At 35.1% G+C, this 26,928-nt stretch overlaps 1 protein-coding gene across 1 annotated transcript in view; it reads left to right on the forward strand.

The window, feature by feature from the left end:
* slc4a8.L (solute carrier family 4, sodium bicarbonate cotransporter, member 8 L homeolog) overlaps positions 1-26,928 on the forward strand; it is an 89,655-nt gene that overhangs the window by 38,234 nt on the left and 24,493 nt on the right. The window contains exons 2-12 of the mRNA XM_018247501.2: positions 6,988-7,069; positions 12,589-12,735; positions 14,295-14,430; positions 14,726-14,886; positions 19,124-19,312; positions 19,879-19,970; positions 21,982-22,139; positions 22,627-22,714; positions 23,832-23,978; positions 24,474-24,574; positions 24,907-25,081. Coding sequence (XP_018102990.2) covers positions 6,988-7,069; positions 12,589-12,735; positions 14,295-14,430; positions 14,726-14,886; positions 19,124-19,312; positions 19,879-19,970; positions 21,982-22,139; positions 22,627-22,714; positions 23,832-23,978; positions 24,474-24,574; positions 24,907-25,081 — 1,476 coding nt within the window. The remainder of the gene's footprint in view (positions 1-6,987; positions 7,070-12,588; positions 12,736-14,294; positions 14,431-14,725; positions 14,887-19,123; positions 19,313-19,878; positions 19,971-21,981; positions 22,140-22,626; positions 22,715-23,831; positions 23,979-24,473; positions 24,575-24,906; positions 25,082-26,928) is intronic.

Below are 26,928 nucleotides of genomic sequence, written 5' to 3' on the forward strand. Positions count from 1 at the left end.
AATCCAAAGACTCCAAAGAATCTTCTCTTCTTCGTCAATTTTACCTTACCCTAACACATTTTCCTGAGCATTTTTGGTGTTGCGTTACCCAGAACAACCCATTTTTGTCTTTGGCTATTTTTGTTCATAGTTGCTTCTTCCCAAAATATAGTTTATCCAGATTCACACTTGCAAATTTTAATCCAAACATCAGTGATGTCCACTTTTCAGCTCTTTACGTGCATGTTTTTTCCCCATTAAGCTCTTTCAGTGCTCTAGCACAAAAGTCTTACTATGTGTTCTTGGAATTGATTTATCAAAGCAACCTATCTTAGGTGAATTCAATATTTTTCTGTTACGGGATGCTTCTTATAGTGAAGGTTAGGAACAGAGATTCAGAAATGGCTCCATTAATGGGGTTTGTATGCATTAATTGAGTTTTATTCTGATGTAGAGAGCAACAGTCTCCGATAATGTGCCATTGCCTTTTTTATTTATTGTGCTTTTACTTGTTTAACTTTTAATTCTGTACACTGACAGTTTGAAATACAAGTGTTATGAAGATAATGGAGTTCCAGTTCCCCTAGCAAATAGGAACTTGTTGGAATGAGTGTAATTACATGGAGCCTTAATAGAACAATAATAACAGCATAATAATAACAATTATTTAGTCTTAGAATGCTAGTTGCTAGTCCTGGCATCCAGATGTCAGAAAATATATGCTGTAGCCTGTAGAAGAACAAACCTTCCTTATCTCCTCAGTTGTTTGCTTGGGTTTCAGTGGCTCGGCACCTCCTTCCATACATGTTGAGTTTGCCCAGTGGTAGCAACCTTTTCTAAATCCTGTTTTCCATTGGCCACAGATTTATTACAGACATAAGAGGTCCACAGCAGCTGCCCTTCTATTGATCGTGTTAGACAATCAGTGCCAGTGGCACTGTACATAAACTAAGTGGTGGTCTGTTAAAAACAGTGAAGCTCCATGGGTAGTATTCTTGTGCTGGTTTCAATGCTTCCTATACTGTATATTGTCAGTAATTTTTTTATATAACCTAAAAGTGTTTACCTGCTCTGGGATGGCACTTTTCTTTTTATAGGAAGGTCTTGCTTGTAAGGGGTGTGTGTATGGATGCAGGGTTTTCATTTGGAGGGGTTGAACTTGATGGACTTTGTCTTTTTTCAACCCAATTTAACTATGTAACTATATGTAATTAAAATATATTAGAGTTCACAGCAAATAAAAAGTTCAGGTGGAACAATAAAATAAAGACATATAATGGTGAAAGTAATTAAAAATTGCAAGCAATGTTTTTGCGAATGTTTAGCACTTCTCACAATGTAAAATTATTTGCGCGATTCGCCACCAGCGAATAAATTCGCAAAACGTCCGCGAAAATTCGCGGCAAAAAAAACGGGCACCGGCGTCAAAAACGGGCGCCGTTTCGCGAATTTTTCACCATTTCGCGAAATTCGCAAATTTTTCGGCGAAGCGAAACGGCGCAAATTCGCCCATCACTATTAGTGTTAACAGCTGCTCAGGAGTTTCCAAAGCCTTTTGGTCGCAAACTTTGCGATTAAGTATTTGGAAAAAGTGGAAGCTAACAGTGGCAATGTGTAACACAGGGTATCCCAAACTCAGAACAAACTCCATGGAACCGGTAGTGTCTCACGTTTCCGCCTATAACAGCAGCCTTTGGCTTCGGGAGGAGCCTCCGCTACTTGGATACCACAAGTTGAGTAGAGACCCAAGCAGAAAGTTCTGAGAAAGCAAGTAGTAAAGCAGTAGTAAAGTAGTAGAAAGGAAAACAAGAAGTGTAGTCTAAGGCCCGGCCGGGTCAGTATAATTTAGGAGATGAAAGAGTAGTCGGGTCACAGGCCGGGTCAAACACACCAATATCGCTGTACAGAATAAGATCCCAGATGGCAGTCAATAACAAGCAAGGGTCAGGACAGGTAGCGAATTAGACAAAGTCAGGGACAAGCAAGGTCAAAACAGAGAAACACTAGAGAAACACACCCAGGAGCTATCTCACACAATGGTCTTTGTGATTGTTTTTGCGGTAACAAAACATATATTCCCCCATTAATTTTTTTATTTCTTTAAGTAGATAATGTCTTCAGAATGTGAGTAAATCACTATGGCATCATCCGGAGTGAAGGAAAAAATGAAGACTGTAAATGTGTTGTTGAATTGACTCAGTATCATTTAATTAATATATCAATTAGCATTTTTGCTGATTTCTGTTTTTTGTATAACTATAGATGCAAATGAACATGTCCTGAATCTCATTTGGGACTGTTTTGCCATAGATGAACTTGTTGAATTCCTTGTATAGTATCCTTGCCAATTTGATATAGTTTGCACAATATGTTAAACTGCCTCTCACTCTTTGTTCAGAAATAACTGCTGTGTCTTTATGCTTTTGCCAGTGATTTTGCTACAACTTCTGTTGCTATTAATTTATTTCCTTTTTTCTTTTTTAATTCTGAAAGCATCAGTCTCATTAGAGCGAGCTGTCTCTTTTTCAATTTATTTTATCACCTGCAGGATCTATAAAAGATTAACAATTGATGTAACAGGAATGATGCATTGTGCTTTTACTTAACAAAGTTAACATGCAGTTCACATCAGCTTTGAGAGAGAAAGAGTGTAAGTTAAAGGGAAACTATCGCATAAATGAAAAAATTATATAATCTTTCATATACTGAAGTAAGAAACTTTCTAAATACAATCAATTAAAAATGTTGCATTGTTTCTGAAATAACCAAGTTTATATTGACTATTCCTCTCTCAGCATCTGTTTATCTTCATTCTGTCTTCATGCAGCAGTTGGGTGTCAGTTGAATGATCCAATATATCTTATAGGGGAGGGGGGCTTCCTTTCCTAGCAGATGTATTAGAGCTCATTCAAATAACTGATTCAAGTACAAACAAAATCTAACAAAATAACTGCATTTTTCACAAATTCTGCATGTAGAGAGACAGGATTTCTGGTGATTTTAATAGACTGAGCTCTAATACATCTAGGAAAAAGAAACCCCCCCATAAGATATATTGGATCATTCATCTGCTGCATGAAGACAGAATGAGGAAAAACAGATGCTGAGAGAGGAATAGTGAAGATAAACTTGATTATTTCAAAAACGGTACAGAATTTTTAATTGATTGTATTTAGAAAGTGTCTTATTTCAGTATACTGAAGCTAATATTACATTTTCATTTTTGCGATAGTTCCCCTTTAAGGATAATGAGCCTGTTCAGTGAAACTAGCTTTAGGCATGACTCAACCAGAAGTCTGATTATGGCATAGTTGTTTGCAATCCTGCCATGCAGCACTGGGATCATAGGTTTGAATCCAGCCAGAGCACTACCTGCAATACGTTTCTATATTCTCCCTTGTCTGTGTGAATTTCCTTGAGGAACTCTGATTTTCTCACAAAAACATAAATGTAGATAACTTGAAAATGCATTACATTTGGTACCCCCCAGTGATTGAATCTTTCCTTCTCTTTTAAGAGACATGTACTGCTCAAGACTATTTTAGCCTTCTACACAGTGCTTACTCCTTACTCTTTAATTTTATTCTGGGAAACTACAGATAACGTTTGGGACAACAAAATAAAACACCACCCTTACTTTGATATGGAAAATAAAATAATACAAGCCTCCTTATTCATATGACTGAATGATGATTGTAATTTAATCAGATTACAATTTCTTTCCATTTCACTTGCCTCAACATACTGTACTTATTAAGATTTCCCACATTAAACTATTCCAAGTGTGTATATGGTGTTTGAGTCATGTTATTGCAGGGATATAGCATCAAAGGTACTTTGAGCTCTCATTTTCATTTTGTTTGTGTAGTTGTTACTTGTAAATCTAAAAAAAGGATTTTCTTTCATCTACTGTTTACAGATCAACACTCATTTCAATAGAAATGTTGTGCTCAATAAAATCATATATATTGTATATTTATAGGGATGTTGTCATGTTTTTTTTGTGGGGGAGGGGGTCAGTTTGGGCCTGCACTACCAGGTTCAATAAAGTAAATCATGGTATCATATTTATTCCCGGAATACATTTCAAAGCTAAATAAATGAGTCTTTGTGATGTGAAAGTCAATAATACATAGCATCATAGCAAGTACAGAAATTTCCTCTGACATACACATATCCATCTGCAAAAGGAGTTCATCAAGTTCAGTATTGTTGGAAGAGTTCGAAATGACATAGGGCCCCTTTATAAAGTGTCAAATTAGTAACGCTTACTGCTTGGATTTTTTTCATTGCATGTTTAGAAAACCTCAAACGTTTCCTCCAGTTGGTGAAATGCCAAGTAGTAATGTCAAAGTAATAAAATGGTACTGAGTTCCTATATTTTGATTGATTTTACTGATGTACATTTGTATTTATGCAAGCAAATAATTAATAACCCCATAGTTCTAAATGTTAGGCATTCCCCCCCCACCAGTGACTAAGATTCGTCACATGGTCTAAAGTCACATACTTTTAAGAGTTTGGATTCTGCTAAATCTGAATTCTTTGAAAAAAGGCTCATATTTGGCAGAATCTCAAACTGAATACAGTATTTGGTGCATCCTTACATATCATAATTTGTAGATGAACAAGAAAACAAACACACACAAAGAAAATGGAAAAAAAAAACCAGAATCAGCAATTATCGTACAATCATATTAATAAAAGATTTGACTTTCCAGCAGGAGAAGTAATTTTCATGCTATATCAGTTCAATAACGTGACTCAGACACCATCTATAAACTTGGAATAGATTAATGTGGAAGGACCAAGGGATTTTAGTGAACTATTTCAAGTATGTTGAGGTAAAGTGGCAAAGAAACGGTGATATGTTATGATTAAACTGAAATTATTATTCAGTCATCTGAATGAGGAGGCTTGTAGTATTTTATTTTTCAGATCCAAGTAATGGTAGTGCTGTATTTTGGTGCCCCAAACTTTATCTTTAGTTTACCAGAAAAAAGTAAATAAGTAGTAAGCACGGTCTGGGAAATTAAACCATAGGTCAAAAACAGACCAAAAATAGCTTTGAGCAGTACAGGAAAAGTTTCAATCACTGGAGGGTGCCAAATGTTAGGCACCCCCCCCACCCAGTAATTATTATGTCTTACCTAATACCCAAGGCAATTCTCCTATTTACAAATACCTGCCTGCAGTGGCCCAAGGGTGGTTTTTCTGTGTAACCACGACAAAAATGTTATTTTCTTTTTTCTTTGCATTGGGTGTGCATGTGCAGTAGAGTGAAAAGCAAGAAAATCCGGTATTAGGTAAGCTATTGTAATTACTGGGGGATGCCTAGTAGTGATGTGCAGGTTGACAAATTGTTGACCCACACACAACCCTAACCCACTACTCTACACCCACACCTGACCCTAACCCGCCGGTCTACTTCCATTTCTATATCCCTACCCGGCCTTGTCTCTGATGTCGCAGAGGGTCTGGGCAGGCAGACACACATCTATAAACAAATTTCGGAAGCGGCGTATACTTAGGTTGCGAGCAGGATGGCTGGTAGGAAGAGCTCTGCCCGAACCTGTACACGGCCCAATTTCTTTGTGCATGTGTTGGCCCAAACCTGAGCGACCCATGGGTATTGGGCTGGTCCACACATTACTAGTGTTAGCATTTGGCACCCAATGATTATACTTGCCTTCTTATTTGAAGTTCTGCAGATGCAAATATAGGAAAAAATAAAGAGCTAGGATGCAACCAAAAACCACTAGCAATCTAGGACCAATCACCAGTAATTGACATCTCTAACTGGTGATGGGATTTAAAAATCCCTGTCCTCGCTCTCCATCCAGTGTCAATTCTGTAAACACACGAGATAAATGATTGCATTAGTTAATGCTTATTTACAGTATCGGTGTTTAAATGATGTGTTTTTCTAAAACTGATATAACCATTCACCTTGAATTTGTTTGGATCAATTAAGACATTTTCTTTTTGGGAGCTATTATGAAACAAAAATGTAATCAGTTTAAAATGATACATAGTTTCTGAAAAAATAGTGCTACTTTCCACTTAAAGGCTTTAACGTTTTCTTTGATGGACATTTGGCTCTAAAATCATTGGTGTTCAAGCAGAGACAGATTGCTGAGAAGGGGTTAGTGAAGAGTAAGATTGTTTTTTGGAAACAGTACATAACTCGTAATTGAATATATGGTGACTGGTGAGGACTATTTATCAGAATTTAATATTGTGTAGTTTAAGAGGTTTTTTTCAACCACTACTAAACTCACATTTTAAAGAAAGCATGAATGTATACTTATTTATTTAAAACAACTGAATACAAAAAGCACAAACCAAGCCAAACTAAAATAACTCAGAATGAATTTAAATAATAATACAGAAACCTTTAAATATTCATTTTTGTAACAATTTTCGTGCAATTACAAATAAAAAAAACATTAAAAGCAAAGAAATATTTGTATCATTTGCAAAGGACAGCTCCCATTGACTTCTACATGACTATTACAGCTTTTAGATGAAGACTTTTTTTTTATTTTTAGAATTTTTTAAATAAAAACATGATTTATAGCTCTAAAATGTACAATTCAGGGAAAGGTCAGCAGTTATTTGGGTTCCTTGCATTTTAGTCACATAATTGCATAAAGTGCTATAAAACTCTGGGATATCTTTCTCCTTCAATATTTGTGCAAATTGGGATTCTGCATCTGTAATAGTGAAGCTTTACAGTAATAAGGAAAATTCAATGGCAAACTTACTAAGGGTATACATAAATTACATGTTAAAGCAGAGTAATGGCAACCTGAATGTTATTTCTTTTCTTAAATACAGTGTTTTGTATCTATTATAAAGAGCATTAAAGCAAACCTTTCTATGTAGGTGTTGAAAGCATCTTGTTCAGTACCTTTGGGCTCATTAGGAAACTCCTTTACACAAATGGAGAATTTTAACACCACTATTTAACAACACTATTAACAACAATATTGTTTTGTTTTACAGAGATCTGATGAAGAGGCCATTGTGGATCAGGGTGGAACGAGTTCAGTACTTAATATTCACTATGAAAAAGAAGAACTCGAAGGTAAGGTTCGACATGTACATAGCCACAGATAAAATTATTTTGCATATGTTGGCTGTAATGAATAACAAAAATAATATAACATGATTTTATCCGTAATTGACAGATGATGCCTTAAACGGGTTGTTCACCTGCAATTGGTTTTCATTTTTTATTATTTGGTATTTTTGAGTTATTTAGCTTTTTATTCAGCAGCTATCCAGTTTGCAATGCATGCAATTTGGTTGCCAGGGTCCAAATGACTGCAATATGAATAAGAATGGCCTGAATAGAAAGTGGAGTAATAAAAAGTAGCCTTACAGAGCATTTGTTTTTTTATATGGGGTCAGTGACCCCCATTTGAAAGCTAGAAAGAGTCAGATGAATAATGCAAATAATTCAAAAACTATAAAAAAAGTAAAAATGAAGGCCAACTGAAAAGTTGCTTAGCCATTCTTTAACATACTGAAAGTTTACTTAAAGATGGACTACCCCTTTTAATGTAAAAATTTTAAAGGGGTTGTTTGCCTAACTTTTAGTAGGATATAGATATAATATTCTGAGACAATTTACATTAAGGGGGTTACCGAATATACTCGAGTATAAGCCGACCCGAGTATAAGCCGAGGTACCTAATTTTACCTACGAAAACTGGGAAAACTTATTGACTCGAGTATAAGCCTAGACACAACTACAGCCCTGTCTCCCAGCAGCGCACATTCCGCCCCAGCGATCAACCGGACTTCTTTGCAAAGTTGATGGTGACAGAGAATTGCCAAACGGATTACTGTGTGCATTGTCCCACTGTCAAACTACCATGTGCAGAGGGTGCTGTGTGATATTGCCATCACTGTTAATCTTTCGTATAACCAACAGAGGGCGCTGTGTGATATTGCAGTAATTTTCACCCGAAAACTTCGGGGGAATTGCACGAAACCCAGCACACATCAAAAAATCATTGGGACTTCTCCCATTGACTTAAATGCAACCTCGACAGGTCTGAGATGCCAGATTTTCAGATTCTGACTTTTCCATCCTCGGGGTTTAATAAATTATGAAAAATTCATGATTTTTTAAAAATCCAATTTTATAAAAAAAAATCTGAGTTTAGTAAACAACCCCCTTATTGCCTTTTATTAGATAACCCCAAAGTCCTTTCAGAAATCTGCACAAACTTTGTTTGCAAAAGTCACTAAGGCAACTAATTTTAAGGCTACGCTTAGTAAATTGCCTGCAACTTCGTCTGCGGCCTCAGTATGGAAACGCTTTATTGCATTGAATGGGAGCTTCACATGCTTGCAAAAGAATAGAAAGAAACAACTTAAAGGCTTTCCCTAGTTACAATTTATGCCTTAGCCTAAATATCAGGAAAAGTAAAACCAAAGTTAAAAAGAAGCATGTTCTAAATTGAAAACTTGGCAATCCTGTCTACTGCAGCTTTGTTTGCAATTGGGTCTCATCAATCATGTACCACTATGTACCTCTCTATGTTTATAAAAAACAGATTGCCATACCTCCTAACTGTCCCGTTTTGAACGGGACAGTCCCTCTTTTGACAGCTCAACCCGCAGTCCTGTGTTTTTACTGGAAAGTCCCAATTTCTCTGCGCTGAACAACCAAAAGAGATACAAAGTTAATTGGCTCTTGGCAGAGAGCCCAGAATAGATACTTAAAATACATTTGTAACAGTTTTGTCCCTTGGGAGAAGTTAGACTCAGCTTAAAGGGCAATTCACCTTCATTAGTAAAACTGTAATAAAACATAAAAACTACAGAAATGTGTTCAAACTTTCATAACCTGGCAAATTTTGTAAAATGGGCATGGTAATTAGGGGGGGTGGCCTGCAAAAGGGGCGTGGTCAAAAAAACAACTAAATAACTCCAAAACTCCAAATAATAAAAACCAATTGCAAACTGTATATCACAATATCACTCGCTACATCATACTAAAAGTTATTTTAAAGGTGAACAACTCCTTTAAATAAACCCAATAGTCTGGTTTCCTATAAGGATTAATTATATTTTAGTTGGGATCAAGTACGAGGTACTGTTTTATTATTATAGAGAAAAAAGCAAATCATTTTTAAAACTTTGGATAAAATGGAGACAGACTTTCTGTAATTCTGAGCCTTCTGGGCAGTGGGTTGCCACATGGTGCTGATGTGTGTGTATTTGGGCTATTGACAGCTATTCTAAATTGCTGCCAGTAGTAGGAACCTGGTGTGATTCTTATAGAACGAGATATAAAGGATATGTGTTAATCCAAGAAAACACAAATTCAAACATAAAATGAATGTCATATTTCAAGTGGCAGATTTATCAAGGGACGAATTGAAAATTCAAAATTCAAATTTCTAATTATTAAAGTTGAATTTTCGAGGGTTTTTTGTGTAATTCAACTAGGGAATAGTTATAATTTGATTCAAGTTTTTTATGGGGATGTCCTGAAATAATTTTGGAGTTATTTGGAGACATCCTGAAAATCGAGTTTTTTTTTGGTGGAAAAAACTCGAATCAAATTCTATTATAATTCAATTCAAATTCAATTCAAATTCTATTGATCCCAATCATCCGAATTTAAAAATTCTATTTTTTTTTTTAACAATTTTGATTGGTTGTTTTTTTTCCAATTTCAAATTCATGGGAGTTTATCATACTAAAAGCTATGGTGCTAACTCGAAATTCGACCCTAAATCTGCCCCTTAGTGTTAATAGAAGTGTTAATAGAAGTGTTAATTCCAGAGTTATTCTGCAATTCATGCTGAAGTTTTGTACAGGTATCGGATCTGTAATCTGGAAGCCCATTATCGAGAAAGCTCTGAATTACAGAAAGGCTGTCTCCAACTCTAGTTTACTCAAATAATCCAAATTTTTTAAAATAATTTCCTTTTTCTCTATAATAATAAAACAGTACCATGTACACAATCAAAGCAAAGATATAATCAATCCTTATAGGAAGCTGAACCAGCCTATTGGGTTTCATTGGTGTTTATATGATTTTCTAGTTGACTTAAGGTATAAAGATCCAAATTATTGAAAGATCAGTTATCCGGAAAGCCTCGTGTCCCAAACATTCTGGATAACATCCCGTACCTGTACAACACTAGACTTGAGAACTTCTTTGAATTAAATGCATGGGTTGTAATAATTTGTAGAAATTACATTAATACAATTTTATTAAAAGCTTGTGATCATTAGTATAAGGAGCAGCACAGCACTGTATATTGCACTTCTTTATAAATATGAACCCTAGTGTACCATAGCTGTTTCCAACTGCTTGCTTAACTGAAAGCTTGGCTTTTATTGGGTGGTTTATTCTTTTGCACCAAGCTATTCCTGTCTTGAAATTCATTTGCATAATGTAACTGACATTTCATTTGATGCAACTTACAATTTATTCCTTATTGCTTATAGGTCCCCAGGCTTAATGATGACAAGTCTGTGATATTTTCATACTCTTTACAAATAGGGAATCAGTGTGGTAATGAGTTTCTGTCTCATTTGCAAAGCAGTCTTATACACTATAGATAGACAAGCACCATGCACTGAGCTCGTGCATAATGATTTATTTTTGTACATTAACCAGCAGTAAAGTAATTGAAGAATACAAAGGTTGCTAGGTTATAATTCTATTTAGATGAGTATAGATCTTTCTTGTGATATATTTAATACCACTATTATTCATTGGTGCAAGCATCTATTTAAAGAACATAGATTGCATACAGAAGGAAAGTATTTATATTTGTATTTCCTCCAGTGCAAGCACTTGCCGTATTTATTGCATGTTGTGGTTTTATTTCAGAGTAGGTTTTATTATACCTCCTGAAAATGCACAGATTTAGATTTCCTATGAAATAGTGTTTGTATATATTGTTGTGTTACCTCTTGGTGTGTTTTCTTGCATATATATATATAGATATATATATATATATATATATATATATATATATATATATATATATATATATATATATATATATATATATATATATATATATATATATATATATATATATATATATATATATATATACAGGGCTGGATTTGGTTCGCGATTCAGCCAGGATTTGGCCTTTTTCGGGAGGATTCTGATTCTGCCTAATCTTTCTGCCCAGCCGAACCAAATCCTAATTTGCATATGCAAATTAGGGAAGGAGAGAGAAATTGTGTGGCTTTTTGTCAAAAAACAAGGAAGTAAAAAACGTTTCCCCTTTCCACCCCTAATTTGCATATGCAAATTAGAATTCAGATTTGGTTCGGTATTCGTCTGACTCTTTTGCGAAGGATTCGGGGGTTTGGCATGGGGTATGCTTATTTTATCTTAAGAAAGAAAAGCTAAGCTTTCTGAATTCCTAATTGGTGATACAGTATATACATCCAGGGACTACCAGTGCAAGTACAAAGGTCTTTCTTTATGAAATGTATTAAATAATGCATAAATAAATGGGAAAAGCAACATTATACACTGTAATATATATGTTAATTATGGCTCTGAAAACACCCTGAACAAGATCAAAGAAAACAGCTAAGAAGTTTAGTGTATTTCAGTGTTGGTTGTTTGTGTTTAGTTTATTTTGTGTTAACATTGTACCTTACATATTTTCTTTATTATCTGTCTGCTAGGTAGGCCTAATGGCCTTTTTTATTTGTTTAGTAGAATGAAAATGCCAGGTGGAAAAGAACATATTACCTACATACAAATGCATCATCCTCCCACTCTGGAGCTTCCATTTTTAGTTTATTTCCCTTTAGCAATTTATTTTGTATAATGGAAACATAAACTGAATTTCTTTTGTCTTCCTGGTCGTTGGTGGCTAAATTTATTAAACACTATTCCTTGTATATTTACAAAATCAATTTGCGTCTTAGAACATCACACATAACATTTACTGACCTGAGAGCTAAATTTCTGAAACATCATAATTAATAAGCAGCACAATATGCTACAATTATGTAAGTCGAGCTAATGGAAATGTACTGCTGAACCTGAACTGCTCTTCTTTCTGCTCTTCCAGTTTGTTTTGATTTACAGCTATGGGATTCATTAAACCCAGTTAAAGGGTTTTAAAGAGAGAAAGGTCATCTCCCATAGACTCCATTTTATCCAGATAATCCGAATTTTAAAAAAAGATTAAAATTTTCTCTGTAATATTAAAACAGAACAATGTACTTTATCCAAACTAAGATATAATTAATCCTTATTGGAAGCAAAACCAGCCTATTGGGTTTATTTAATGTTTACATTTTCTAGTAGACTTAAGGTATTAAGATACAAATTACAGAAAGATCCGTTATCTGGAAGACCCCAGCATTCTGGATAACAGGTCCCATACCTGTAAAAGTTGTTTTACTGGATCTACCCACAACAAAAATCAATGACTAGAAATTTCAATGGGTCCTGTAACCAATATAAATATGTGCCAAAATAGTATTTGATGTTTAATAAATATTTTTCACAAATATGTTCTATTATTGTATTCTTATAGTTTTTATAATTAAGAGAAAAGCATGTTCTTTTATTGATGTATGTGATTTTCATTGAAGGCCACAGGACCTTGTATGTGGGAGTGCGAATGCCATCGGGGCGCCAGAGTCATAGACATCATCGCACCCATGGACAAAAACACAGAAAAAGAGATAGAATGAAAGGAGTTATTCAAGAAGAAGGCCATGATGATTCATCAGCTCATGGTAAGTGATTTATTATTTATAACTGTATAAGGAAAAGATGTATTATAGATACAAGAAGTTGACTGTTGTTTGTTCCGAGTGGTCCTAAGAACACAGTTCACTTTCGCTTTAAGTTAGGTGCTTTGTGTTCCAGTCAGCACAGTTTGAGTTGCAGCCTTTGAGTTCACATGTAAAATGATCAGACTGAAAAAAATATCTGTGTGTCTGTCTTGTGCTGTTATTGTCTGGCGAGCACTGCCACTTTCATTAAATTAAAGTAAATTTTGGGCTGCTGCGAGCATGTTTTCAGGCTGCTAAAATTGTGATGGCACATTAAGCACTGGAAGTAGCCGTGGCCCTGCCCAAATACTGGACTATAAAATGGGTAGTTAAGCCCAAAAACATAAAAAAAAGCTTTCCAGAATATAGTCAGTAAGCACAGTATATGATCTACAGCAGTGACCCCTAACCATTATTTTAGGTTGCTCACCAAACCCTTGGCTGTTGCTCCCAGTACTCAAAGCAGGTGCTTATTTTTGAATTCCTCGCTTAGAGACAAATTTAAGTTGCATAAAAACCTTGTGTTCTGACAAACAGAGGCTCTTGTAGGCTGCTAGTTCACGTAGGGACTACCAAATAGGCAATCACAGCACTTATTTGGCACCCAGGGCCTTTATTCATGCTTGTGTTGACAATTATTTTTACATTTGAATGTGGCTCACGGGTTAAAAAGGTTGGGGACCCCCAATCTACAGTATAAATTTACATCTATGTTACATTACTTTTCTGTAACAGAAAAGCAATGTAACACGTTTCTTTGTACTCATATTTAAATTTACAGCAGGTTTTTGATTTATTTTATGTAATGTTTCAAGAATTGTTAACAAGCTGCACCATACAGTGTCCAAAATGGCCACATGGCATTGCCATTCCAAATAACAAGTCATAGATGTCTGTGTACAAAAGCTCAAATCAGTGTTTACAAGCTGTACCCCAAATGGCTCCATGGCATTGACACACCATCTTATGTTGGGAACAGCAAGAATAGGGACAGGTTTTTAAAGTAAAAGGGAGATATTATGAAGAATTTGGTTCAGAAGAAGGAAGACAATAAGGTAAAGCCTAGTGCATATATAACATTACTCCCTTGTCATTTGTGGGATTTAAACCATTTTATAGAAATAATGGCAGCCGTCTTTATTCACACTAATGAGTTTCCAGTCTCACAGGAGACAGATAAATGATTCCATTGTTTAAAGCCAGGTGCCAGATATAGTAAATAGTTAATCAAACTCAGGGCCACAAGAGTTGGGGTTCATTCTGGAAGGCCAATAACTTGAAGTGTTTTTGGCCCCTTTGTTATTAAGGCATTGTTATTTACAGACATGCTACTTGGATGGCACTGCAGGTTATCGACTAGAAATCATTTGGTTGTGGAACATCTTCTTGGTCTATATTCATGGCACTTCTTTCCTATTCAAAAAAGAACAGTGAAGCAAACAAATCCACAGGGATTTGCCACTGCAACAGTATCAGCCATTTCTTACAATTTAATTTGTTTTGTTTTTTCCCCCTTTCAGATACACCTTCCCAGCGAGTGCAATTTATCCTTGGGACAGAGGATGATGAGGAGCATGTACCCCATGAACTTTTTACTGAACTGGATGAGATTTGTGTTAAAGAGGGTGAGGTCACAGAGTGGAAAGAGACAGCAAGGTAAAATAAATTGGAATTGTATTCATATTGTTGCCATTTTATTGCTCAAAACATGTCAACAAAAAAAACACATTAGAAATTAAAAGTTTGTGTAGAATATTATTACTGATAAAGATACATTCTGCCTTTGTAATATATCTTTTGAGATGCTTTTGATGGCTTTATATTACAAGGGCAATGGCTAGTTGAAATATAATAGATTGCGTTATGGGTAGCGGCACACCCAGCAGGAAAAATATCAGTCTACAGGTTCTTTGAAATTAAACCTCAACACTTTTCATTTCCAATTTTCCAGGTGGCTAAAGTTTGAGGAAGATGTTGAAGATGGAGGTGAACGATGGAGTAAACCCTATGTGGCTACTCTTTCCCTGCATAGCCTTTTTGAATTAAGAAGCTGCATCATTAATGGAACAGTTCAGCTGGATATGCGTGCAAACACCATAGAAGAAATAGCAGGTTCATAGTTTTTCAGTTCTTTGTTCTTTCTTTTATGATTATTTTTTGCTTCTGCCTCTTTGGATTGAAGGTTAAAACATTTTATGCAAACTGTTTGTTGGCTAACTCATGTACAGTCATATGAAAAAGTTTGGGAATCCCTCTCAGCCTGCATAATAATTTACTCCACTTTCAACAAGAAAAGATAACAGTGGCCTGTCTTTCATTTCCCAGGAAGTGTTTCTGAACAAAGATTTTTTAGTGAAGCAGTATTAAGTTGTATGAAATTAAATCAAATGTGAAAAACTGGCTGTGCAAAAATTTGGGGTTCCCCTTGTAATTTTGCTAATTTGAATGCATGGAACTGCTCAATACTGATTACTGGCAACACCAAATTGGTTGGATTAGATTGTTAAGCCTTGAACTTCATAGGCAGGTGTGTCCATTCATGAAAAAAGGTACAGTATTTAAGGTGGCCAATTGCAAGTTTGTTTGACTCTCCTCTGAAGAGTGACAGCATGTGATCCTCAAAGCAACTCTCAAAAGATCTGAAAACAAAGATTGTTCAGTATCATGGTTTAGGGGAAGTCTACAATAAACTGTCAGTTTCAACTGTAGGGAATGGAATCAGGAAGTGGAAGGCCACAGGCACAGTTGCTGCCAGGTCTGGCAGTCCAAGAAAAATACAGGAGCGGCATATGCAGAGGATTGTGAGAATGGTCATCGTTCTACAATTCAGCGCAATATTTTGTATGGACGAATGGTCAAAAAAACCGACATCCAGAATCCAGACACTCATCAAAGGTTATAGGAGGCGTCTAAAGGGTGTAATATTTGCAAATGGAGGCTCAACTAAGTATTGATGTAATATCTCTGTTGGGGGGCCCAAATTTATGCACCTGTCTAATTTTGTTATGATGCATAGTACATATTTTCTGTTAATCCAATAAACTTTATGTTACTGCTGAAATACTACTGTTTCCATAAGGCATGTTATATATTAAAAGGAAGTTGCTACTATGAAAGCTCAGCCAATGATAAACAAAACTCCAAGTATTAAGAGGGATTCCCAAACTTTTTGCACATGACTGTATATAATAATGCAAGTTCTTCATTAGTGCGCAGCTTTGCATTAGACATTTTCATGATGTACTTTTGTATATGGTTGTGGTGGTCAAAATATGAATTTCTGGTGTACAAATGTAGTGTTTAGTGATTAATCTTCTGGTCAAACTAAACTGATGTATTAAAGGAAGACTTTTGCTTGTGGTTTGAATTTGTAGAGCTGGAGCATGCTTGATCAAGATGTTGTTTTATCCCCTTAATTTTTAGTTACACATAGAATCATTGTGCAAAATAAGCTTTTGAAATAAGCACCCACATTCCTTAAACATGCTCTTTAAATTGTATCATTGCTTATTTTATGTTATATTTCTATATAATATAGATTGTACTTTGTGCTGTTATTAGAAAAAGGTTGCAAATTAAATATTCAATGGTTTATTGTAGAGACTGTTTAAAGGAACAGTTCAGTGTTAAAGTAAAAACTAGGTACATAGATAGGCTGTGCAAAATAAAAAATGTTTCTAATATAGTTAGTTAGCCAAAAATGTAATGTATAAAGGCTGAAGTGACTGGTTGTCTCTGAGTTAGTCAGTGACTAGGAGCTACATGGGACATAATTGTTCAGTGAGTTTGCTTTTGATCCTTAGAATGCAGGTCAGATTCAAAAGCAAACAGTTATGACCCATGTGGCCCCCGTCAAGTCATTGATTGGTTATTGCCTGGTAACCAATCAGATGAAACTAAGCAGGAAGTTTGGTTCTGGCTATTATTATGTTAGACATCCAGTCACTCAAGCCTTAATAAATTAAATTTTTGGCGAAGTAACTATATTGAAAACATTTTTTATTTTGCACAGCCTATCTATTGACCTAGTTTTTATTTTGATACTGAATAATTCCTTTAATGGAAGTGCTTCAAGACTGACCAATGTTAGGGCCCTTCTGGCGAGCCTTCATGTACAGTATGTGTGTATGTACACACACACACACACACACACATATTGTATATATACTATACATATATACATAAATACATAACCTTCAGCCACCAACAATATATTTCACCATTGTTATTTTTATAAATGTTAGCAGAATTAAGGTTTTTGGGACCCCACCATATAAGCCCATTACTGCTTATATCCTCTGGTAGTGGGAGTGATTCATTAAACTGAAGTGCATTATTAAAAATAAGTATGGTTAGCACACTCTACATTTTCATAAGCAAATGAGAATATATGATCCATTTTTAATTGGATCAGAGACCTACAAAATACGAAAGTATTGAAAAGAGACATGATTATGGGGTTTAATGCTTAGGCGAAATATGCTATCACAATCTTAATTGTGGTTTTGCATTAATGCCAACAGCAAATATATAAATCATACTGTGTGCTGCAGTTTCTAGAGTAAGTGGACAATGGCCTCAGGGAGCCCAGAGTTCATCTCTGACACTTTCCTCCTCTGGAGAATTCAGGCAGAGGGCACAATTACCACGGAATAGCCATCTCTTTGCAATTTCATTAAATGACTTAATCAGATAGACTCAGAAAAGTAGATTGCATTGCTTGGAAGTCTGTTAATGATTCTTAGTACAGATGCATGTTCAGCTACCTCACAATGAAAATGTATGCTTATTCTTTATATTTCCTGAGCAGGAATTTAAATTCTTCTGATATATATTATAGACTATAAGGGGCACATTTACTACCCTCGAAGTAAAATCCTTTACTAGGATTTAGTGCAAATGCTACTATCTAAGTAAAAATCGTTCGTTCGAACGATAAAATCCTTCGAATCGAAAGATTTTAATTGACCGATCGATTTTTTCTTCGATCAAAAAAAGGTTAGAAAAGTGATGGGGAAGGTCCCCATAGCTAACATTGTACCTCGGTAGGTTTAAACTGCCGAAGTATGTAGTCGAAATTTTTTTTAAAGAGACAGTACTTCAACTATCGAATGGTCGAATAGTCGATAGATTTTTAGTTTGAATCGTTCAAGTCGAAGGTCGTAGTAGCCTATTCGATGGTCGAAGTACCCAAAAAAATACTTCGAAATTCGAAGTTTTTTTCATTCGAATCCTTCACTCAAGCTTAGTAAATGAGCCCCATAGGCACATGCTATTGGATTCTAATCTATTAAATAAAATCTTGCAGACTGTATAACGGTTTTTTTCTTTTAAAATGTTGTTCTAAATGTAATCTAATCTGAATTATATCAACAAATCCTATGGAAACTGTATTAAGATGGCAATTATTTAACTTACTGGCTGGCTAAAAATCCTGACCAGTCGTATGTATGTTATAGATTCTGAGCAATCATAGATAAAAGTTGGTCTTTTAATAATGGCTTGTGACCAGTGAGATAAAAGAGGGCTATCTTCTGCTGGTGTGCATTGTACCATTTTCATTTATACTGTGGTGTCTGGTTTTTTTAGTTACATTTTGTTAAGGAAAACTGTATGGTCACTCAATCACATACAGTAACAATACAAGCTTGCAGACAAATAAAGCTTTCTGCGATGAACATGAATAATGCATTTCCTTGTGTTTCACTGAACATGTATAAAATCTTAGTGAAATTAACATCTAGTACAGCCTTTTTCTTTGACATGAATGATGTGCTGCTCAACAGTACTCTTCTTTGTCTGCAGAAAGAATGGCAGTTATAACAAAAAAAGAAATGAATTTGAATTTGACAAAGTATCTGAACAGGGATAAAAGCTTGTGGAATGGTAGTTGATATAAAAGAGATATTACAAGGGAAGCAAAAAGTGAGTCAGGAGGGGGTGAAAACTAAGTGAGGATGTGGAAGGAACATAAAATAAACATTAGAAGTGGATTTTAGAGACTAAAGATTGAGGAAATATTAAGTAGACAATCAGTTATGTGAGAAAATGCCTGGATAGAGAGAGAAATGTTAGAGAAATAATATCAAATTCTTAGAAAAAAAAATAGAAAATCATAAATAAAGAAAGTTGACTTCACCTGGAGTGATTGCATCCTAGCAAACAGAACGAATTTTGTTTTGGAAACACTTGCGTGTACTTTTTGGACAATTAGACTTGCCATTGGCCAGTAGCTCAAGAACAATGTAGGGCTGTATTTGCAAAAGTATTCTACCAAGCTATGAATCACTCAAATACTACTGGCTTCAATACTTTTGAACACTCAAATACTTTTTCTTTGTATTTGCAGACATGATATTGGACCATCAAGATTCAGCCAATGAATTAGGCGATAACATCCGTGTGAAAGTAAAAGAAGCTCTTCTGAAGAAGCACCACCATCAAATTGAGAAGAAACGCAACAACCTTATACCAATGGTGCGTTCATTTGCTGAGGTTGGGAAGAAGCAATCTGAGCCCCATTTATTAGACAAGAATAGTAAGTCAGTTTCATGTTGTCCTTACCTTTTTGTTAACAAACATATTTCAATTTGATTTAGAAAAATTATATTTTACTTTGTCAGAGGCAAAATTTAAAGTAAGGAATGTTCAGAAAGGAATTGCCCTTAAGCAAAAAGACAAATTACATTTTATTGGAAATGGCTGATTGCTGCCATCAAATTACATTTAGATTTGTATACCTGAAAACTATTTTTAATACTGTAACAAAGTGACACAAAGGGGTATATTTATCAAATAGTAAAATTAGAGATCACTGCAGTCCTCTAGAGTGAAATTCCACCACTCTCCCTTCATTTATATGGGATTTTTAAAAGAGTATTTATCAATGGGTGAAAGTGAAAGTTCATTCTTTGATAAATACGCCTTTCAAAATCCCATAGAAATGGAGAGTGGCGAAATTTCACTCTAGTGGACAGTTGCCATCTCTAACTTCACTCTTTGATAAATATACCCCATAGTTGATTTTCTGTTCCCCCCAACCCACCCACACAAACAATTTTCAAACCATCTTCTCTGTACCTAATTTTTAATTCTCCCCAACAGATCTGTCTGTCTCGCCACAGCCTACTCCCTCTACGCTGGATGTTAAAAATGGGGGGAGTCATGAGAACAGCAGTTCTGTAGATTTAAGCAAGGTGAGCTCCATCTTTCATTCACACAAACAGTAGTCATTATTGTCACCTTAATATGGTAAACAAGCTTAAAATAAAAGGCTTTATGTATCTGTAATAAAATGAGGTGTAAGAAGGGATATATACTGTATATACCGATGATGGTTCTGTTAAATATTTAGGGGGTAGATATGGAAATTCACATTACAGCAAAAGACTTATTATTGTTGTGCCTATGTAAGAGAGTAGCACCAGTGATTATTAGTAATATCCTGAAAGGCAGGTATTAATGCTGGGAATGACTGGAACTGAAAAGCTGGCTTGAGAAGTTTTCTAAATGTGACCTTCTAAAATACAAGATTGTCATGGGCTAGACAAGGTTAGATTAGTAAACAACACATGCACATCTGAAAACAAACAGTTGCAAATAATTAGGGCAGACAAATGTTTATTGAATTGGATCTTCAGTTACATTCAATTACATTTACCTGCAGAAGGTTCAGTATGCTAAGGAGCAATGTTTGTTGACCAATGACTTAAAAACGGTTCAAAAATTGATAGCTCTGCTTGTTTGGCAAGGTCTTTGTCCGATTTGGCCACCAACAAGAGGGTGACTTACAGTTTACCATACAGCGAAACAGTGGATCCCATAGTGGAGGGCTAATGCAGTGCACCCAACAGGAGTCATTATCATTACTTCTTGATATGGCATTATATGATGCACTCAGTAATCAGAGCAGTGAAACAAATGGGAAAATAGCAGACAAAAATGGTACAGATTTTTAAAATCATATGTATATTGAAGATTGGGTTCTTTTTCAGCGGAGAACTTGACATCAGGCTTTTATTTATTTTTTTTACTATACATCTCCTATAATTCATCTGATTACAATTCCCCTTTAAAAAGCAAGGAAATCACACCTACAATAAGATAGATATATTACACAGTATCTACATTTTGCGTTTTCACTGTTTTCATTAGTTTAATATAAAATCTAATTGTACAAATATTTGTTTGTTACAAATGTGGAATTATGGTTTATATATATATATATATTCTATGACCTTAGGTATTGTGTACAGCCAACTTGTATTTTGCAGTATGATAAATGGCCATTGTATAAATAACCTTTTCATGCATGTATGGGAAAGGAGGCTGTTTAATGTGTTTATAGCAGGTGAATAGTCAACATTACCTGCTGCTGCAAAGATAAATACAAGTCTTTAATCATTTACTTATTTCCTTAATGTTGTGGATATAAGCACTTATATATGAATGTACAGTATATCACTTATATAATACAGACTGATACAGACAGAAATGTACAAGAGCCTCTAGGTGTCATGTTCTTAATGCTCCACACATCTCTATACGGGTATGGGATCCGTAATCTGCAAACCCATTATCCAGAAAACTCCAAATTACAGAAAGGCCGTCTCTCATAGACTCCATTTTATCCAGATAATCCAAATGTTTCTAAATGTCTTCCGTTTTCTCTGTAATAATAAAACTGCAGCTTGTACTTGATGTAAACTAAGATATATTTTGTTTTCATCTTTATGGGAAGCAAAACCAGCCTATTGGGTTTATTTAGTGGTTACATTGTTAGATTTAAGGTATGAAGATCCAAATTTCGGAAAGCTCCGTTATCCGGAAAATTCCAGGTCCCAAGCATTCTGGATAATAGGTCCCATACCTGTACTTCAACTTTATAATGGTTATTGCTGCAAGGCTGGTTTCCTAACACACTTATCTGTTAAGCTGTCCTGCCTATTTATACATCTGACTGATTTAATAGACACTAGCATAAATATAAGAATTATACTTGTACCAGTTAGCAGTGAATAAAGTTTGGTAGGGTATAGTAGTCTTGGCAGGAAAGCGGTTTACATGTCATGTGATTACGACCTTCAACTAATGGGATTATATGCACTCTGAGATACAGTGCAGTTGAGGTAGTGCAGATTGTCATTGTACAACCATCCCGGCAGTTTGGTATGTTTTTCTTTGTTTTGTTGTTAATGCTTTTAAAAGGTGGACCTTCACTTCATGAAAAAAATACCTACTGGTGCCGAAGCTTCCAATGTTCTTGTTGGGGAGCTTGATTTTCTAGAAAGGCCTATCGTGGCATTTGTGAGGCTTTCTCCAGCTGTTCTTCTCACTGGACTTACTGAGGTGCCAATCCCTACAAGGTGAGTTTAATACTAGAACTACAGTATTACAACAAATGGCAAATAAGTATATGCTCTTGACTTCTTACACTGCAATGTGAATATAAGATGAACGTAAAAAAGCATTCTAGGCATACCTGGAGATATTCAGTCTTGGTATGTGCAGGTGACCAATTGAAGGAGTTAGGGCTGTAGTTAAATAATATCATCTATACTGAGTAGGGAACTAGTTAAGCTAAAACCCATACATCAATTATGTTTAAGGCTATGACCATTGCTAGGTAATGTTATGTTAAAACTCAGACGTTGATTATGTTTAAGGAACACTGTGGGATGTTTACAGGCTATGAATATTGCTAGATAACGCTATGCCAAATATCAAATTCAGCTTTTATTAAATACAAAGGGGTCCCAAGTATGAAAATAAGTATGTGTTTCTGCTCTGTATGACCAAACTCAGCTGTCGTCATTTGCACATAATGCATGTTTGTTTTTTTTCTTTAAACAGGTTTCTTTTCATCTTGTTGGGACCTGTAGGAAAAGCTCAGCAATACCATGAAATTGGCAGGTCAATGGCAACAATAATGACTGATGAGGTACAGTATTTATGAATTCATTTAAACTATATGTTTAACAATAATAATAGTTCACAGTAGAGAGTCGCTGTTATTGCAGCTATTTAAATCCTATAACATACTTCAGTATTGTGTCAATTCTTCAGTCAATAAGAAAAGCAACTTTAGTCTCAAAGCAAGCATAAAAATAATATGGAGATAGAACATTCACAGAGAGTTTATTTCTGCATTGCACTACTTAAATTAGATTTTGGCTTAATAGCCTTTTATACTGCACTGCAGGTATATATGCACATTGGTCTCTAAGCAGATGTTAGTGGAAAATGTTGAAGATATTTTTTTGGAGGGAGGGGCTGCTCTTACAAGGACCTACACATGGAGCAGGTTTAGGAGATGTTGGAACATGGTTACTTTTCCCAACCTTGTTGGAATTGGAATTCTGTTTCCTTTCTTACTTTTGAGGTATAACACATATACACATATATTTATAAAGCACTACTAGAATATAAATCCCTATACAATTTTATGATAGCAGAAAAGTACACACAGGACAGACAACCCTCATTATAAATATACAGAGAAATGTTACATGGTAAGAGACTCAGTATAAAAGAAGTCTCTGATGCTATGGCTTACAGTCTAAGTTTTAACTTTTTACAATGTTTGTATTTGTTTCCCAAATGAATAATTTTTTTCTCATTAATTATCTCAAAACAGGAGTTGTGTGTGTTAAATGTGTGCTTTTAGCACTGGTGGAATTATCCTTGTTGAATGTTGCTGGCTTAAAATCACAAGACGTAGAACTGCTTTATTTCTGGCTGATACATAGGCACACAGGTTGATACATAACACACTATGAAAAACAAAAAGCACTATATTCATTTAAAAACACAGTAACATTTTAAAAAGCAGTACATCTACAGAAGAGAAAAGCTCAAAATCTGTGGGGGTTGTGGTAAACATCACTCAGCAAAATATTATATCAACAAATCTTTAGAAGCATGGTCCTATGGGTATTTTTTTTTCTTTCTGGCCAGCAATCTAAAATAATGAATCTAAACATACTCTAAAGCGGTTAGTTTTGTGATGTACAGTATAATCCTCCTAACTCATTTGTAACTCTCTAAAACTCTTCTAGATCTTTCATGATGTTGCTTACAAAGCAAAAGACAGGGGGGATTTGTTAGCAGGGATTGATGAGTTTTTGGATCAAGTCACTGTGCTCCCCCCTGGTGAATGGGATCCATCCATTAGAATTGAACCACCAAAGAATGTCCCATCTCAGGTAGGCGAAATATAATTATTTTATGTCTTTATATATTTTTTCTAAAATTATTTACAACTCTTTCTACAATAAAAAAAAGTGCTTTCTTGTGTTTATTGTGTTTACAAACCCATTAAATTGGCACAAGGCTCACAAATTATCTTTTTCTTCGTATTGGGTTGCATATCTCAATATGTAACATTTTCAGTAAATAATTCCTGGAGAGCTAAGCACGTAATCCATGTACTTTTCACTCAGGAAATAATGTATTTTAATGACTTCTCTTTAGTACATAAAGTATTGTAATTATGCTGTGGAAATTCCAACCACGCCTTCCAGCCTAGAAATTGCAAAAAAGGAAATTTCATCTTCTTCTCCACCAATAACCACATCTTAAATAAACACAGGCAGAATTGATGATTACAACGTTCACATGATTCTATGAATATCTTTTCTGAGCAGAATATACTTGCATTGTACAGTAGAAGTAATAATCACACTCTCATTATTCTACAGGAAAAGAGGAAAATGCCTGGTGTTCCGAATGGAAATGCTTGCCATGTGGAACCAGAGCCAGAACCAGAGCATAGTGGACCTGAACTCCAACGCACAGGAAGGCAAGTTACAGAATATTATTAATTACATAAAAAGAATTGACAGCACTTTTTAAAGCTATATCAAACATTTTCATAATGTTTCAAAATGTTTTCTGAAATTGTTGATGCTTTTCATTGGTTTGTTGTTGTTTCTTATGTTATCACATCATCCATTATAGCTGAAGGATAGCTAATTATTCATGTTTGTTACATACTTTGTTTAAACCCAGAGAAATGTGTGCTGTTATTGAAGTGCATCATTGCTGGTCACCATGCATACAGTATGTATTACAGTGTCTCCTATACAATTATCATAATGTTTGAAAGGGATGTTTGTTTATTATTCATTGCAGGATTTTTGGAGGTCTAGTAGCAGACATAAAACGGAAAGCTCCATTTTACTTGAGTGACTACAGGGATGCCCTTAGCTTGCAGTGTGTGGCTTCATTTCTTTTCCTCTACTGTGCCTGCATGTCTCCAGTGATTACTTTTGGAGGTTTGCTTGGAGAAGCTACAGAAGGTCGCATAGTAAGAGAGATTTAACTAAAAAAAAATCCACACAGTTTTTCTGTTCATGATTTGTAATGCAAAAAAAAAATGCAGATGATAAATGGAAAGGGTATTTTAACTTTCTGACACTGTCCTAAACAAGAGAAAAAAAACAATGAACACAGATAAACCAAAAAGGCCCTCTTTTGACTGTCTAGTCCAGGGGTCTAAACCAAAAAGGCCCTCTTTTGACTGTCTATATAACATACACGAACATAAGAAAATATCCTGTGAGTTGTCAAATAAGTATTGGCTATTTAGTAGCTCCTATGGACTTCCAGACTACAGCAGGCTCTGTTTGAGAGAAAACGTTTGTCTTTTTGCCTCCAAAACTTGTCTATAAGCCAGGAATTTAAAAATGAGCACTTGCTTTAAGGCAGATGAGAGCAACAATAAAGGGGTTGACAAGCAACATGTTGCTTGCAAGTCACTGGTTGGGGACTCGTTTAGTCAGTTAGTAATTGCCCAATATTGACTGCATTTCATTAGCCCACCTTTGTAAAATGGATGTTCTTATTGTCTTCAGTAATGGCAGGTAAGATGGACAACATGACCAGTCTATAAACTGTTTGCAATGTCTGCAAACATTTAACTAAATGTTGTTTATTCATACCCTGCATTAGACGTGTTTGGTTTTCTCTTCTCCTAAATTAAAGGAATACTAAACTCATGTTTAGATTTGCTTAGTACATGGGGAATACTTATGCTATGCTGTATGGCATTTTGCTTCTCTTTTTTGTTCTTGCTGATTTTTTGCCGCTCCATATCCACTTCAGGCTAGCCATGCCCTCGATTATTTCTTATAGGGGGTTAATCATAATAAAGCAAACTAGTTTTGGGAGAAGATAATAACAGGGACAATCTGCAAACATAAGCTAGGGAAATGGAATATTTTATTGTAATGTATTTAAACATTCATGTCAAAAGGCCAGATAACACATTTTCCACAAAATTTTTATGTTTTCTTAAAGAGGTTGCTTACCTTTAAATTAAGTTCAGCATTGTTCAGCAGTTATCCCTTTTGGAATTTCAGCAGATACCCTGGTTGCTAGGGTGCAATTTGCTCTAGAATCCAGGCAGTGGTTTAAAAGAGAGACTGGAATATGAGTAGGTGAGGAGATGGATACAAATGATAAAGTAATAACAAAAAGTACATATGAAAGACTGAAAGAGTCAAAAGAAAAAAAATGCAATGACTACAAAAAATGAAGACCAATTGAAAAGTCTCTAAGAATTGTCCGTTCTATAACATACTAAGGGGCACATTTACTAAGGGTCGAAGTGAATTTTCGAATTTAAAAACTTTGAATTTCGAACTAATTTTTGGGTACTTTGACCATCTAATAGGCCTAAATTCGACTGACTTCAATTCGAAATAAAAAAGTTCGAAGTACTGTCTTTTTAAAAAAGTTCGACTTCAACACTTCGCCACCTTAAACCTGCCGAATTGCTATGTTAGCCTATGGGGACCTCCTAGAACCTATATGCAACATTATATAGCTAAGTTTTTGGAAGTCGAAGTAAAATCGTTCGATCGGTCATTTAAATAGTTCGATTCCAACGATTTCATCGTACGATCGAACGATTTTACTTCGACCGAATATGGTCAAATTCGATTAAAAAGTTTTTTACACTTCGAAATTTGACCCTTGATAAATCTGCCCCTAAATGTTAACTTAAAGGTGAACCTCTTGAAAGGAGCAGTTCATCTTGAAAATACATTTTGTACATGATACAGGCAGGGGTATTCTAGAAAATATGCACTTTCCCCAGTAACAAGAGAGGATCTGAATAGAAATGCTAAAAATCATTAACAATAGAATTCA

Source organism: Xenopus laevis, chromosome 2L (assembly GCF_017654675.1).
Source record: "Xenopus laevis strain J_2021 chromosome 2L, Xenopus_laevis_v10.1, whole genome shotgun sequence".
Classification (NCBI taxonomy): Eukaryota; Metazoa; Chordata; class Amphibia; order Anura; family Pipidae; genus Xenopus; species Xenopus laevis.